The sequence below is a fragment of the Trichomycterus rosablanca genome, chromosome 19 (assembly GCF_030014385.1).
Source record: "Trichomycterus rosablanca isolate fTriRos1 chromosome 19, fTriRos1.hap1, whole genome shotgun sequence".
In the NCBI taxonomy this organism is placed as follows: domain Eukaryota; kingdom Metazoa; phylum Chordata; class Actinopteri; order Siluriformes; family Trichomycteridae; genus Trichomycterus; species Trichomycterus rosablanca.
The window spans coordinates 23,294,951-23,311,276 of record NC_086006.1 but is presented as its reverse complement, the minus strand read 5'-3'; the positions used below and the strand labels follow the sequence as shown (position 1 = coordinate 23,311,276).

At 41.2% G+C, this 16,326-nt stretch overlaps 1 protein-coding gene across 2 annotated transcripts in view; it reads left to right on the top strand.

The window, feature by feature from the left end:
- The window catches only part of spryd3 (SPRY domain containing 3), a 41,104-nt gene that overhangs the window by 18,064 nt on the left and 6,714 nt on the right, over nucleotides 1-16,326 (top strand). For both annotated transcript variants that reach the window (XM_063015841.1, XM_063015842.1), the window contains 2 exons: nucleotides 6,988-7,137; nucleotides 14,385-14,442. In XM_063015841.1, the coding sequence (XP_062871911.1) occupies nucleotides 6,988-7,137; nucleotides 14,385-14,442 (208 nt within the window). The remainder of the gene's footprint in view (nucleotides 1-6,987; nucleotides 7,138-14,384; nucleotides 14,443-16,326) is intronic.

The following is a 16,326-nucleotide window of genomic DNA, read 5'->3' as shown; positions in this document are numbered from 1 at the left end:
CCACTCCACGCAAACAAATGGTCAGGACTGCAGGGGCTAAGCGTGGCTTTTTATTCCCCAGTTGTGCACATGGGTTTCTGCATCCCCTGGGCACAGATTTTAAATGAGCTTCCTAAACAGGGCTTACAGAACAGCGTTCCTTTTGTTTTACCCAACACTGTAACCCACACAAACAAAATCTCAGATATTTCTTTTTCAACACTCAACTACACTGATCAGCCATGACATTAAAACCACCTCCTTGTTTCTACACTTACTGTCCATTTTATCAGCTCCACTTACCATATAGGAGCACTTCATAGTTTTACAATTACTGACTGTACTATTCTCAGTCCAGCAGTGAACTATTCTCAGTCCAGCAGTGACAGTGAGGTGTTTAAAAAAACTCCATCAGCACTGCTGTGTCTTATCCACTCATACCAGCACAACACACACTAACACACCACCACCATGTCAGTGGGTGTGTTCGAAAAGCCAGTGTGCTCTCTACATAGGCAGCATTTTACGTCATCCTGTGCGCGCTCCCGAGAATGAGGCTGTTCGAAATCCTAGATGCCTTAATATCCTCACTACTGAGGCATCTTAATATTTCAGTGTTATTTTGGCTCAAGAACGAGTGAGCATCCGACGCTGCCTTAGTGATCAAGGCAATCCCAGCATTCATTGCGGGTCGGGTGCTCTTCTCTCACAGAAAAATAAACATGGCTGACGGGGCGGAGAAACGAATGGAGTTATTTTCAAACGTAAATAAAATATTACTGATTTTTAACTTGTATAAACTTGTACCGAGTGTTTTTATTTGCAAGTTCGGGCTTGTCAGGAAATTTAACCGTTATCGGTACATGAAGGAAGATGTTATATTGACATTAGCGTGCTGTGCTACCTCAGTTTATTGGTTGTAATGGAATTATGCTAAATGCTAAACGCGAAATGCAAAACCCGATGGAATCGCTGTCTAAGTAGCGTGTTCGAATAACCTGCCTTATAAGTCACTGACTTATTAGAATCCTCTCTACTAAGGCAGCTGCCCATGTAGACAGTAAGACAGCTTTTCGAACACACCCTGTGTCACTGCAGTGCTGAGAATGACCCACCACCCAAATAATACCTGCTCTGTGATGGTTCTGTGGAGAGTCCTGACTGTAGAAGAACAGCATGACAGGGGGCTAACAAAGCATGCAGAGAAACAGATGGACTACAGATAGTAGTGTGGCTCAGTGGGTAGCACTGCCCCCTCACAGCAAGAAGGTCCTGGGTTTTATTCCTTTCTGTGTGGTTTGCATGTTCTCCCCATGTCTGTCTGGGTTTCCTCCGGTAGCTCCCCCCACAGTCCAAAAACATGCAAGTGAGGTGAATTAGAGATTCAAAATTGTCCATGACTGTGTTTGACATTAAAGACTTGATCTGATGAGTTTCGTGTAGCCAGTAACTACCTGTCCTGTGATAAATGTAACCAAAGTGTGTAAAACATGATGTTAAAATACTAATAAATAAATAAATACATTCTACAGAGAGTAAGATATCACTTGAGATATCACAGTGGTGCTGAATTGAAATGCCTTAGCATTTCTCCTCTAAACATACATCTGTCATCTAAACACATCTCTTTACAAGAGTGCTTTTTCTTTCTTGGTGATCAGGTAGGGCTGGGCGATTTTGCAAAAAAAAAAAAAAAAATCTCGATTATTTTAAAATTATACCCGATTGTCGATTACGATTTTTTTTGTTCTTGTATAATGCAATTAAAATAAGACTCAAATTTCTTTTTTTGCATTGGAATTAAAGGCTGCAGAAGTGCAAAAATAGTAACAGCACCACCTATTATTATCCTTTTAAGGGACTCAAAGTTTATAACAATAACGATATCACAATAATTAAAACAAAATAGATCTAAATTATCTATATCCTTATCTATCTATATCTAAGAATAGCTCACAAACAACTTTTATTTTAAATAATGTTCAGCAGAACCTCCTTACATTAGGAAAAAAACTACAAAAAGTTCTTTACAGGTTTCTTAAAAGGAACACGAGCCTGTACTGTGCTGTTTCCACCACTGAGTGAGTCTGTATCAGTATCTACCTTGGGGGGGACATCAAGTGATCGCTCAGCTTTGATTTTGTCCTCTTGTGATTTGGGGGGTGGATACAACATTTTAAACATTTAAGGATGTGTAATGTGTCATTTTAGTCCCATGAAACGTTCAAACTGTATTAACCACTATTATGTGTCGTAGAATGATTCGATTCTATTGAACGGCCCTTTAAGCCAAAATAAAGGAACCGATTCGCGCATTTGGGAGTCGTTACATACATACGGCTCTTTAAAAGGAACCGAGACAAAAGATCCGACTCCCTATCGCAGAATTCGCTGCAGCAGTTTCCCAGACGCGATTTTTTACTCAGTAACGGATGTGATTTAAAATGTAGCGAATTACAATTCTTAGTACAAAACTTACTTAAGTAAAAGTAAAATTACAGGCTGTAAAATCTACTTTAAAAAGTACAAGTACACAAAAAACTACTCAATTACAGTAACGCGAGTAAATGTCATTCGTTACTTTCCAGCCAATCCTGATCGCACTCATTGGCTCCGTATTTTGATTCAGTTCAGCGGTGTTTGATTCAGTGAATCTTAATTAAACTCTTCTGTTTGTGTCTCGTTTTGCTGATCTAACCGTTACCATAAAACCGTTTACGGTTTTGGTTTTCGCTGGTTTTGGACTCTACCTGATTTTTGTACACTGTTTTCGCCCTTTTGATATTAAACTTTCCCTGATTTATATTCCGCGGGCGTCTGGTCAGTTTCTGCTTCGTGACATGTTGGTATTTTAATTAAAATATAAAGTATGTAAACAATCGCGATTGTCACATTCTAACATCGGGTGAAAACGTTCATGTGAATTAACCGAATTAATCGTGAAAATCGCCCAGCCCTATGATCAGGTACCTCTTTTTTTTGAAGCAGGGGCTTTTTTCTTACATGGCAACCTTTAAACCAGTGTTCCAGCAGTGTTCTGTTTTGGTGGTTTTTGTACTATGTCAATCCATTCAGACCTTTTACATTCCAGCATAACGCAACAGTTTGAGTTTTCATTCTTAAAATACCCATGTTCTATTTAGAGCACTTGAGTGGCGCAGCAGTAAATGATGTTAACCCACTACCTCTGGGATCCAGAATTTAATTCATCAGCAGTGTTACATACAGACAAGATTGGCTATGTCTAAGGAGGGGGTTGCTGAGGCCCCTCAATGAATTGGCATCCTCTCTGGTGAGGGTTATCGTGTTGTGCTTAGCAATTCAGGGAACCGCTGACCATGATAGTCAATAAAAATGAAAAATGTGATATTTCATTTTTACTGACACAATGGTTTGTATGTATCATGTTGATCTGAGGTTGCTTGGAAAAGGCTTTACTTTTAGAGATCTGCACAGAGCACTGTTGACTTTCTTATTCTAATAAATATGACTCTAATGGGTGCTAACAAAATAGTTCTCTGTATGTATGGGCACAGAGTAGTCACTAGCTGTGATCCATCATAATTCTGAATGAGAAATAAGCACGTATACCACAAAGTTTAATAACATTACAGGACTTTCCACACCACCAAATTAATAGTCTGAGCTGCTGTATTTATATTTTGGCTGAATATGTCTTGCTATATTTTTATAAAACCCGCAGTTAACATGTCATTTAGTTGCAGAAAATGTGCATTTTGTGTTTATGTTCCAAAAAAAATTTTTTTTTCTTTATTGTATCGGTTTATCCGTCTTTCTTCCACCTCAGCCAATTTTATCTGAAGGTGTTTTGGCATCTCGAATATTCTATTCTATTCCTTTTGTGCGATTAGCAAATTCTACTCTGATCACATGCAGCACAGCGTGACCACACATACACACGCCTTGTGTCAGGGATTGTGGGTGGGGGTCTAAGCCCCCATGACTGGCTGAGAGCAGTCAGTCTGACTACTGAAATTTACTGGAGTAACCCCTCTGGCCCTCTTCACAAGCACAGAGAGGTGGTGAGCTATTTAAACCCTGTGGTTAACGATAGTTAGCGGTTAGCTACTAACAGGCTGACTCACAGTCTGGCGGTAGAGGTTTTGTGCCATGCTGCTGTGGCCTGCTGATTTACTAAAGTCCTGCTCCTACAGTAAACCCTGCCACTACCCTGGCTACCTGAATCTCAGATGAAGGCTTCAAGCCACTTACTTTACACAGTTCTTGCTATTCTGGTCGAGTTATGTTTACAGAGAATTGAAATAATGACCGGCGAGACCGAGCCTTCGTTTCATGTGTGGTCCGTTTCGCTTCATTTCCATCCCGTGACCTTTCAAAGAGTCTTTTCTTTATTTTTCGATGTAGTCCGCACCCATTTAAGGATCGCCGGTGTCCTCGAAGTACAGTCAGCCAACGTCACGAGTACACGATCATCTCTTTCAATCACGTCTCTGGTTACCAGCAGTTTGCCAGAATGAAATGTTTCTTTTCTTTTAATAATACAAGTGAGAAAAAAGCTAATGCAGCATGAGGTCTGCTAACGTGTTTTAACAGGAGCGATTTTCACTCTGGGTGTGATTCTCATTTCGAATGGAAACTGAGATGGCCGTGAAGAAAATGAATCAGTAACCTTATATGTGCTGCAGGGTTCGGAAACCATTGAGTCATTGTTAATTGCAGCTAGCGGGGAAGTACTAAACAGCCATACACAATAGGTAGGAGTGTCAGTGATGTATAATGACTTGGTTTAAGATTCGATTGACGTGTGAATGGCTGAGATTTATAATTGGCAATAACTTGATCAGTGCACTTACAATCCGTTTAAAGGGAAAAGGTGTCAACCTCTTCTGAATGTGGTCTGATCTTCATTAAGATGAAATATGCTAGCCCACTGTTGTTGATATCTGGGGATCCAGGGTTCAAATCTCGGCTGTTCTATAGGTTGGTAGGCATCAGAATGGACAGAATTGACAAATGTCTGAGGGGGGGAAAGTGGCCAAAACAGCCCAACCAATGGGAGGCGCACCTGTCCGTGCACTCTTAGGGCCCGTCCCAAGCCTGGATACCAAATACAATCTAATACCTTCTATTAAGAGGCTTGATTGAATTGTCTCTACTTTTAGTTATTTATTTATTTATTTATTTATTTATTTATTAGGATTTTAACATCATGTTTACACACTTTGGTTACATTCATGACAGGACAGGTAATTACTGGTTACACAAGATTCATCAGTTTAAGTTTTAATGTTAAACACAGTCATGGACAATTTTGTATCTCCAGTTCACCTAATTTGCATGTTTTTGGATTGTGGGAGGAAACTCACACAGACCCGGGGAGAACATGCAAACTCCACACAGAAATGACCCGGACCACTTGACCTGGGAATCGAACCCAGGACCTTCTAGCTGTGAGGCAACGGTGCTACTCACTGAGCCACAGTGCCGCCCCCAATGGTAATAAACCACAGCATAACGACAAGTGAAAACAAACGTACTGTAGGTCGACCCACATAAATCAGAAACACTGTTGAAGATTGAAGCGCAAAATTGAGATGCTCATCCTCCATGATGCTTCAGAACAGTTTAGGAACCTGGAGAAAGCCTGTCTAGGGTGACACCTGTTGTCTGGACAGCAGGTCAACAGAACAATATCAACCCCAAATTAGAGCTAGAGGGTAAGGGCTGCCTCAAGCCATTCAGATCTGTCAGCATTATTAACACAGCATGCTGGGAATTGTCAGGACCCTTTGGAAGTTGCCAGCTTCCCCATTACTCAGCAGTGAGTAGGCAGGAAGGTGTGACTCCAGCAATTTACCTCTGCATTCATAAGGGAGCATGCTGCTGGTCCTGGCATGAAAAGTAAAGGAGATTCAGGAGAATAATAGAGCTACATCAGCTGCAGCAGAGTTCATAAAAAAACTATACAGTTTGATGGAGATGAAGACTGCTATATGCTTTCTCATAAAACAGTCTGAAACCAGCATCAAAAAGCCTTACTGAACAGGTCTCCAGTGCTCCAGGAATGTGATTTTGCACCCCTGCTGTGCGAACAGACCCGAGTGATGAAAAGAGAATCTAAATCAGAGTTGCAGAATTTAGCATGGATTAATAGTTCATTTTCACGCTTTAGTAAAAGTAATTTTTTGAGCTTTGTATGCTGACTCACCCAGCTCAGAGGCTTTTCTGCCATGTGAAAAAATAAAGAGAGGTTTACATATAGACCACAAGGATTTTGGACTAGCATATGGCTTTTAGCCCCAGTTCATATGTCTGTCAGAATGTCTGAGCAGCCGTCCCTCTTTGGGGGTAAACAAGCATACCAGGAGTTGAAAATGGCATCGGAGGATTGTTTCCACTGCTTGGGCACAAGATGATTTTGACATCGCAAACGGAAACTTTGGGCCAATTAATGAAGAGTGTTTAAAGCCTGAAAGTAATTACACTCCTCTGTTGTGGGTTACATTGTGTCTTTGTTCTGTGTAAGAACTAAAAGATGGACTGAATGTCCAGGACAACGTTTCACACGGTTTCTAATTCTGGATTACTAGTTACCTTACACTTTACATTTGGTTTCAGGTGCTTTACAGAAGCTCTGATCAGTATTTTATTGTTCTTAATGTTAGAAATTAGATATGAATTTCTGCTAAAGATGATGAAAAAAGAATCGTAAAACATCAGGATTAAAGCAAGTGTATGGTGGTAAACACTGGTCCAGTTGTTTTACATTCTATTTGACGATTTCGAGGGACCAGTAGCCTTTCACTTTACCCCATGTTTACTGCTCACAGACAAAAACATGGTGGATTTCCTGGCTAAATAAGTATAGTTATGGGAAAACGTAGATTTTTTTTCACACTTCCTTTACACATATTAACTTTAGCTTTAGCTTTTTGACATTGCTGTCTAGTTTTTCTTCGATTTCTATCAAATTGTTGGTGTAATAGCAGGGCTAAAGCATTTATTGTGATGTTATGTCCCCCACAGCTGCTGGAGTATGTAGGAAAAGGAAAGAGCATCATGGATGTGGGACTCGCTCAGGCTCGCCAGCCGCTCTGCACACGCAGTCACTACTTTGAGGTGGAGATCGTGGACCCTGGTGAAAAGTGCTACATTGCCTTGGGTCTTGCTCGAAGAGTAAGTAAAAGCACAGCAGTGTTTAAAATCTGTTTTTTAAAAATATATTGTTGAACGAGTGTTTAGGGTTGTGTATCATGTACAGATCATATGTACTAGACACTCTGTATTCCTCCACTACTTGAGCCTGTGCTCTAACCAGACAGTACGTGTCCCTGTTGCAGTGGCAAGAATGTAAATCCATAATCAATCTTAACTCCTTCAGATTTGGCCAGTTGAGTTTTTAAACACCTCACTTTCACTGCTGGACTGAGAATAGTCCACCAACCAAAAATATATCCAGCCAACAGCGCCCCGTGGGCAGCGTCCTGTGACCACTGATGAAGGTCTAGAAGATGACCAACTCAAACAGCAGCAATAGATGAGCGATCGTCTCTGACTTTACATCTACAAGGTGGACCAACTAGGTAGGAGTGTCTAATAGAGTGGACACGGTATATTCATAAGGTATTTAAAAACTCCAGCAGCGCTGCTGTGTCATCCACTCACACCAGCACAACACACACTAACACACCACCACCATGTCAGTGTCACTGCAGTGCTGAAAATGATCCACCACCTAAATAATACCTGCTCTGTGGTGGTCCTGTGAGGGTCCTGAACATTGAAGAACAGGGTGAAAGGGGGCTAAAAAAGTATGTAGAGAAACCGATGGACTACAGTCAGTAATTGTAGAACTACAAAGTGCTCCTATATGGTAAGTGGAGCTGATAAAATGGACAGTCATTGTAGAAACAAGGAGGTGGTTTTAATGTTATGGCTGATCAGTGTATCTGTAAGATCTTTGCCATTTTTATCAGGTCGTTATTGAAATAGCGAGCTTTATTCAGAGTCCCGTTTGTCTCTATGATTTGGAAAATGTTAAACAGCCCAGAATATTCGGTGCAGCAAAAACGGCCATTCAGACCCTCTTCGTTCCTGCGACCGCGCAATGGAACCACACATGGTGCAACATCCATTTTCACCTGCCCCGAGGCAGAGCGCGTAAATGTGGAACAGCCTCGTGACAAATCGCCTCTTGCTCTTTCCACCACAAGAGACGGGTCGAGGAAAAGAACAGTCAGCGCTGTCTGCGCAGCACTTGTGCTCTCGGCCGAGACTTTTTCCATTCCCTCGGATTCCATGCATAATCAAAAGGCTGCTCGAAAATGACAAAGCAACAAACAGATGCGTCGCTTTCCTGAGACGGGACTTAGCCCACACGGTTTACTTACACGAGAGATTAGCTTGACTCCATTCGTGGCCAGCCTGAGAGGGATTATTGCTGCCTCCATGGGGAAAATGGTAGGTCGAATAGTGGGAATGTGGGGGTTGAGGGCTTTTGGGTTCATCAAAGGTGCTATAATCAGCCTTGGATCATTATGGCCTTTGCTACTAATGTTGCATAATAAAATTCAGATGCACAGAAGCCACAGAGGTGATGAAGCAGGTAACTGCAGGGACGCTTAATTACTCTTTACTTGTATCGACCGTCAAGCTTCACACAGCATCCGGTTTCTGACAGATCACGTCTCATGTGCATATTAATCAGCAGGTTGGGAGTTTTATTATTATTTTCTTCTTGATTTTACCAACTTTATCTCCCAATCTAGTCAGATTAAGGAGAGCCGGATCACCACCAACACGTGCCTCCGACTGCTTATCACCTACCCATGTTGGGTTGCCAGACAGAGTCGAATTGTGTACGGAGAGCCATGCTATGCTCCATGTAAACCCCCCCCCCCCACACACACACACAATTATATGACGATACACATTTAAAAGCCTTTAGTCAGAGACAAAACCTTAATGACATTTGCTGTACATTATGAATGAGGTGTAGTCCTTTCCTTTTAAACAAAGTATGTGTGTGGTCTAAAGCGTGAGTTCAAATGCTGTGGAGTGTAACCTTGCCAGTTCAAATCCCAGCCATGCAATCAATGCAGTTGGCTGTGTTTGAGGGAGGGAAGGTGGGTCGGGATCTCTTCCTGCTGCCACTGGGATATGTGATCCCCGGCACTGGTCCAGGCACCTGTGTGTGTGGGGTCACTTAATGTAGCTTAATGGTTAAGATACTGGACTAGTAATCCAGGTTTCCCACTGTTGGACCCTTGAGCAAGACTATTAACCCTCGATTGCTTAGACAGTATGCTGTCATGACTGTAAGTCGCTTTGGATAAAAGCGTCTGCTAAATGCCAAAAATGTAGATGGAGCTTAGCGGGCCTCTCCATACATAAGTTCCCACAGCTCTGTGTGGGAACACAATTGGCAGGTAAAAAGAAGCGGCTGCAGACTGAATACATGTCTGAGGAGGGCGTGAGGTGATCTGGGTCTCCTTGATCAGATCGGGGTTGTGCAAGCAGCAGCAGATTCACTGTCAAGAATTGGGAATGACTAAATTGAGATATAAAGGGGCAAAATCCATGGGTTTTAAAATCTTAACTTGAAGAAGAAGAAGAAGCCCCTGGAGCAAAAGGGGTTTAAGGGCCTTGCTCACGGGCCCAACAGTGGCTGTATGGCTTGTATTCAAACTCTCAACCTTTTGATTGCTCTACCCACTAGGCTACCACTGTCCCATTTGTGGGTTTTATGAAATGTCTGTGGAGAAAATGAATAAGAAACATACTTTTAAAATCACAAATGGTCCAGTTCTGATCTTTATCTGATTGGATGTCCAACCTCGAAACAATGAAACAAGCTTACTTGTCTATATTTGTAATGCCGGCTGCATTTCAGAAACCCAACACAATAAATCTGTTTCTGAAAGCTGAAAGCCATGTTTATAATTCGGCAGTGTTGAGAGGTTGGCATAATGCTATCTCTCAACACTTGCATCTTACCCTCATTGTGGTGTTCACAGGGCCCGTATTGTACCTTCCCTTATTTACCCCTGTGCTAATTATCTTAGATGAGCACCTACCTCCATCAGCAGCCTCTTAGCCACATGTTGATTTTGGCCCAGGGTGGAAATGGAGGTTGCATTGAAAACACAGATAAAAAAGCCGCACATGGATCCGACAGGACGAGATCAGTGACCCTAACACTAATCTATACATAGATTCTCTAATCTCACACATGAAATGGGTTTATTAGGAACATTTCAGTAAGGCTATTTTTGTCAATTTTATTTTTATTTTTGCTACCTGCATGATGGACACGATAGTGTGCTGTGTGTAGTATTATGGTTTAGTGCTTTTGCTTGTGTGTGTTTGTGTCTGGAACTTGATATGGAACACAGATGCAGTTCAATATGTATGGAATGTGCAGATATTTATCATGGGGTCAGGAGCCAGACCTAAAACGTATACAAAATTAACTTATATGAGGAGAATTTTCTGTACATCCCCCCCTTCCCCAGGTTTCCTAATGTCCCAGGCTCATCGGGTCTATCTGGCATGCCACCATCTCTCCTCTTTCTTTTCTATTTGTTTAGCATCATTCTCTAATCTTAATGCCCCTTAGCTTGCTCATATTCTTAACTGTACCCAAGGGATAACAATTAAAGGACAGACATTGAAGTATATCGTTGTTCTTGCTAAGACTGGTTTCTGGAGCTTTTTTTCCCTAAGACAGTAAATCCATCAGGTTTTGCTCTGGTTCTCTCTCACCCCCTCTCTTTTCCTAATTAGATAAACAGATCAAACGACACACAGCTTTCAGCGCAACTCTGCAGGCGGCCACAGGCTTTTGTGTGTCTAAACCAAAACAGTTTCCACAGAATTGTAAAGACAAATTTACAAAAAATCTTGTGGTTACAAATGAGGCTGAAAAGGACAGTGCAACATGCATTCCATTGTCTCTTCTCCTTCCTTTCCTTCTTCCTTCGTTGGCACTTCATGTACCCCCCCCCCCCCCCCCCCCCACACACACACACACATGCGTGCACACACACACACACACACACACCGCCAGCCAACCCAACCACATGAATGCAATTTTATAACTAGTTTAAGGTTTAGTATCTCCTAGCACGCATTTGCAACATTATTTGTGTATCATTCAAATTGAAAGGTTTGATCAATATCTTTGAGTCTGGTATGTTTAAAAGTTACAAGTACAGTGGCATCCAAATATCTGCAGTCTGGAACACATGAACTAAACAGACTTTAAAAGACAATCCTTGGAGACGCTCGGGCGGTAAAACAAGCAGGCCAGGACTGCTGAGATTTCAAGCTCGTAAGATCGAGTCTCTGCTCTGCTATCAGCTTGCTGGGCGCTGGACATGCTTGGCTGTCGTCTGTTGCAGACGCGATCGGGTAAAGTCGGCCTAATTGGAGGGCTGAGCGGATTCCTCATCCTGAACCTGATTCCAGTAAAACATTCCAGAAGCTCTAATAAACTGCAGGCTCTTTAAACTTCTGGTTAGATCAAATAAAAAGCTGCTTCTTCTTCTGGCACATCTTTTAGCCAGTTTTTGGTGATGGAGAAGCCGTCTCATGAACTGAAGTATATTTGAAGACCATTTCACCCCCAGATAAATGTTTATGCTGTTTAATTTGACCTGCTGTACTATCTCAACCTGATGTCAGCCATTATTTACAAGGGCAACTGAGGTAAAAATGTTCCCTCCTGAAATCTGATAAGCTCATTAACATAAACGGCAGAGCCGAGCGCTGAATGCCTCATCTGTAGATTCAGACATTAGAAAGAAGCAAAACATTTCAGGAATAAATAACAGTTGTAGACCTCTTGTGCAGGTGCTTCGCTCGTCTAGTGGAGACACAAATGCGAAAACACATTTCCGATAATTGACCCTGACTCATTCTCTGATCTTATCAATAAAAGAAAAACAAAAGACTTATTCTGTGCCGCTTTCTAAAAACCTTCTGGTAGTCTGTTTCCCCAAAACATGCAAACATAACATATTATTGTTTAATCTATTACAACGAGCAGCTACATCATTGTGGAGGAGCTGAATGAGCTGCTTAAACATAAACCTTCCATCCTAAAATTTCATTTTGTTTATTTAAACACAACTTTTTTTTTTAAACAAAGAGGTGTGTTCAGTAACAGACTACTGTCGCAGAGCTGATCTATGGACAGACTCAGAAAATTCTTTGTCCCCGGGGCCATTAGGCTCTTTAACTCTTTGCAGGGGGGGCAGGAGTAGCTGAAGACTGAATGTATCAGAATTGTGGCACATGTGTATGTATATACAGTGCCTTGCAAAAGTATTCAGCCCCCTTGAACTTTTCAACCTTTTGCCACATTTCAGGCTTTAAACATAACGATATGAAATTGTAATTTTTTGTGAAGAATCAATAACAAGTGCGACACAATTGTGAAGTGGAACGAAATTTATTGGATATTTTAAACTTTTTTTAGAAATAAAAACCTGAAAAGTGGGGCGTGCAATATTATTCAGCCCCTTTACTTTCAGTGCAGCAAACTCACTCCAGAAGTTCAGTGAGGATCTCTGAATGATCCAATGTTGACCTAAATGACTGATGGTGATAAATAGAATCCACCTGTGTGTAATCAAGTCTCCGTATAAATGCACCTGCTCTGTGATAGTCTCAGAGTTCTGTTTAAAGCGCAGAGAGCATCATGAAGACCAAGAAACACACCAGGCAGGTCCGAGATCAAGTTTAAAGCCGAATTTGGATACAAAAAGATTTCCCAAGCTTTAAACATCTCAAGGAGCACTGTGCAAGCGATCATATTGAAATGGAAGGAGTATCAGACCACTGCAAATCTACCAAGACCCGGCCGTCCCTCTAAACTTTCAGCTCAAACAAGGAGAAGACTGATCAGAGATGCAGCCAAGAGGCCCATGATCACTCTGAATGAACTGCAGAGATCTACAGCTGAGGTGGGAGACTCTGTCCATAGGACAACAATCAGTCGTACACTGCACAAATCTGGCCTTTATGGAAGAGTGGCAAGAAGAAAGCCATTTCTCAAAGATATCTATAAAAAGTCACCTGGGAGACACACCAAGCATGTGGAAGAAGGTGCTCTGGTCAGATGAAACCAAAATCGAACTTTTTGGCCACAACGCAAAACGTTATGTTTGGCATAAAAGCAACACAGCTCATCACCCTGAACACACCATCCCCACTGTCAAACATGGTGGTGGCAGCATCATGGTTTGGGCCTGCTTTTCTTCAGCAGGGACAGGGAAGATGGTTAAAATTGATGGGAAGATGGATGGAGCCAAATACAGGACCATTCTGGAAGAAAACCTGTTGCAGTCTGCAAAAGACCTGAGACTGGGACGGAGATTTATCTTCCAACAAGACAATGATCCAAAACATAAAGCAAAATCTACAATGGAATGGTTCACAAATAAACTTATCCAGGTGTTAAAATGGCCAAGTCAAAGTCCAGACCTGAATCCCATCGAGAATCTGTGGAAAGAGCTGAAAACTGCTGTTCACAAACGCTCTCCATCCAACCTCACTGAGCTCGAGCTGTTTTGCAAGGAAGAATGGGCAAAAATTTCTGTCTCTCGATGTGCAAAACTAATAGAGACATACCCCAAGCGACTTGCAGCTGTAATCGCAGCAAAAGGTGGCGCTACAAAGTATTAACGCAAGGGGGCTGAATAATATTGCACGCCCCACTTTTCAGTTTTTTATTTCTAAAAAAAGTTTAAAATATCCAATAAATTTCGTTCCACTTCACGATTGTGTCCCGCTTGTTGTTGATTCTTCACAAAAAATTACAATTTCATATCTTTATGTTTAAAGCCTGAAATGTGGCAAAAGGTTGAAAAGTTCAAGGGGGCTGAATACTTTTGCAAGGCACTGTATCTGTGTATGTGGGTGTTCAATGTTTACAGATTGATACTTTACAATCTATACCAGCCATCTCCATATGTACACACAGGCTCTGTATTGTATTGTTGTGATTTATGCAGGTACTTGTTTGTATAATGTGAAACTTTGTAGTGTGTACTATTACTTTTGATCTATGTAACTTGCTACTGAGGCCTGAATATCTATCTATCTATCTATCTATCTATCTATCTATCTATCTATCTATCTATCTATCTATCTATCTATCTATCTATCTATCTATCTAAAAAACTAAGTTATACAACACTTGTTTTATTTATAAAATGTATATTTTAATGTAATACCTTATTGCAACACCTTTAGCAGCAATGACTGTAACTAAACACTAAACACAATTTAAAAAATTGGGCAAAATGTTGTTTTACTGTTAGACTTCAGACATGCCTACCCTACAGGGACTGTGTCTTTTTCATTTTGTTTATAGACAAGTGTTTTAATTAGTTTTTTGTCTTTTTTTTCCTTTGCAGGACTACCCTAAGAACAGGCATCCAGGCTGGAGCAGAGGCTCGGTAGCTTATCATGCTGGTGAGTCCCACCTTCTTTCAATAAAAAATATTCTGTTCTGTTGAAGAAATGAGTTTTCCAAAAGCATTATAGCATTGGGTGGTGGGGTGCATATGTTTTCTGTTTTTTTCAGAACTGGCTTTGCTCCTAGTCTTGATCCTAAACTGACCCACAGACGCAGAAAATCAGCATTTACAAAAAATTTTGATATTTTTACTGCTATTACTACAAATTACTAACAATTTGTAATTTGAAGACAAATCATTCTTTCTTTTTTATTTTATCAGTGTTAGGCCTATCAAAACACTTCTATGTGACCAAACCTCCACAGTGCTAAAACTTTGTGGTGCGCATTTGACTCAATGAGAATCTCATGTAGCACAAAAAATCTGTAAATTTAAGCTTGAGAAAGCATTGATATATTTTTTTATTTTTGGTTGCATTGGATCAATTACATCTTTTAGTAAAATTTGCGAAAATTGACATTTAACAAGCTTTAGTTTGCTTTTAGTTTGCTTAACCAAAACACTGTAGCAATGTGACCACAACCTGAACAGTCAGGTCAGATTTTATGCAAAGCTGAATTGTATATGAATTGCCTGTATAGTAAATGAGAGCGCACAGGTGGCACAGAGGTAAATTAGTAGTAGTAGTAATAGTAGTAGTAGTAGTAGAACTTTAATTAGGCTAACTGCCAGTGGTGTTTGGCCAGGCATCTACATTAAGACATGATTGGCTATATCTAAGGGTGTGTGGGGTGGCAGAGGCCCTGCTGAATTTGTCTCTTGTCTGGGGTGTGCTATGGCATTGCCAGGGAGCCGGACCCACCACGAGTATGATCAGGATAAAGCGATAAAACATAAATGTCTAATAATTCATGGATTTTAGCCATTTGGCACTAGAATGTACAGTGTGGCTTTATAAACCCTCTACACACAGATTCATGAATCTCTTTGTGGTTAGGAGGGTTCTGGGTTCTGTGCTTGTGACAGTTTAAATCCGGCTCCTGCCAGACACTGCATTCTGAGAGGATGTAAAAATCTGAAAGGAAATATAAATTCCTGCAGCTTCTCGCCAGCTGAAAAACAGCCAGCCAGGACAGAACAGGTCCCGTTTTATTTGTTGGTTAGTGAGGAAAGTAGTGGAGGATGTATGGGAATTGACTTACCCTCAAACCAACAAGCATTTCAGAATTAAAACACTTTTTGGGGATTTTTTTTCCAAGTTTGGAATTTGGTAATGACTTTTTCCAGCACTACATTTCTTAATAATTTACATAACAAAATTCCAAGCATGCTATGCTGTAAATCTGCCCATCAGGTCTGCACTTGGCTTATCATATCATCCCTCACCTCCACTATTATTCTTTCCTGAACTGTAGAGAAGCTTGTCTCGTTATCTCAGAAATCAGACCTCTGCTGTTTGTTATTGGGACCTCGAGTTGTGCCGTCTTTATGGCGCATGTCTCCTGAAGGAGCTTAGATGGGCCTCAGCAGCGGGCCAGGTGAGGAGGCCATGCCTCATTAAGGCATCCCGGTCTATATAGAGCCCCCATCTATGACTCAAGCCTATGAGTCATTGCATTTGATGCCAGTTTTAGGTGCATGCGGCAGTGCTTTCTCTTTTGGCCACGTCTCTGCATTCTGAGAATGTTTTATCAGCTCAGAAGGGCCAAGTACATGCCGTTAGGGTTTGTTTCATCTGAGGAAAGCCTTAATGCAGACAAGTAGTGTCGGTTTATCAGATAAGATAAAAATACTGAGCTATGTCCGGATTGAATGAAATTCCATAGTGCAACCAACAAGTCCAAAATGCCCCAACGTTGTTTTGCAGAAATGGCAGCATCCTGCTATACTCGTCTCTCTTCCAATTTTCCAGACAGGGCCCTGGAGAAAAGGCCTGTCA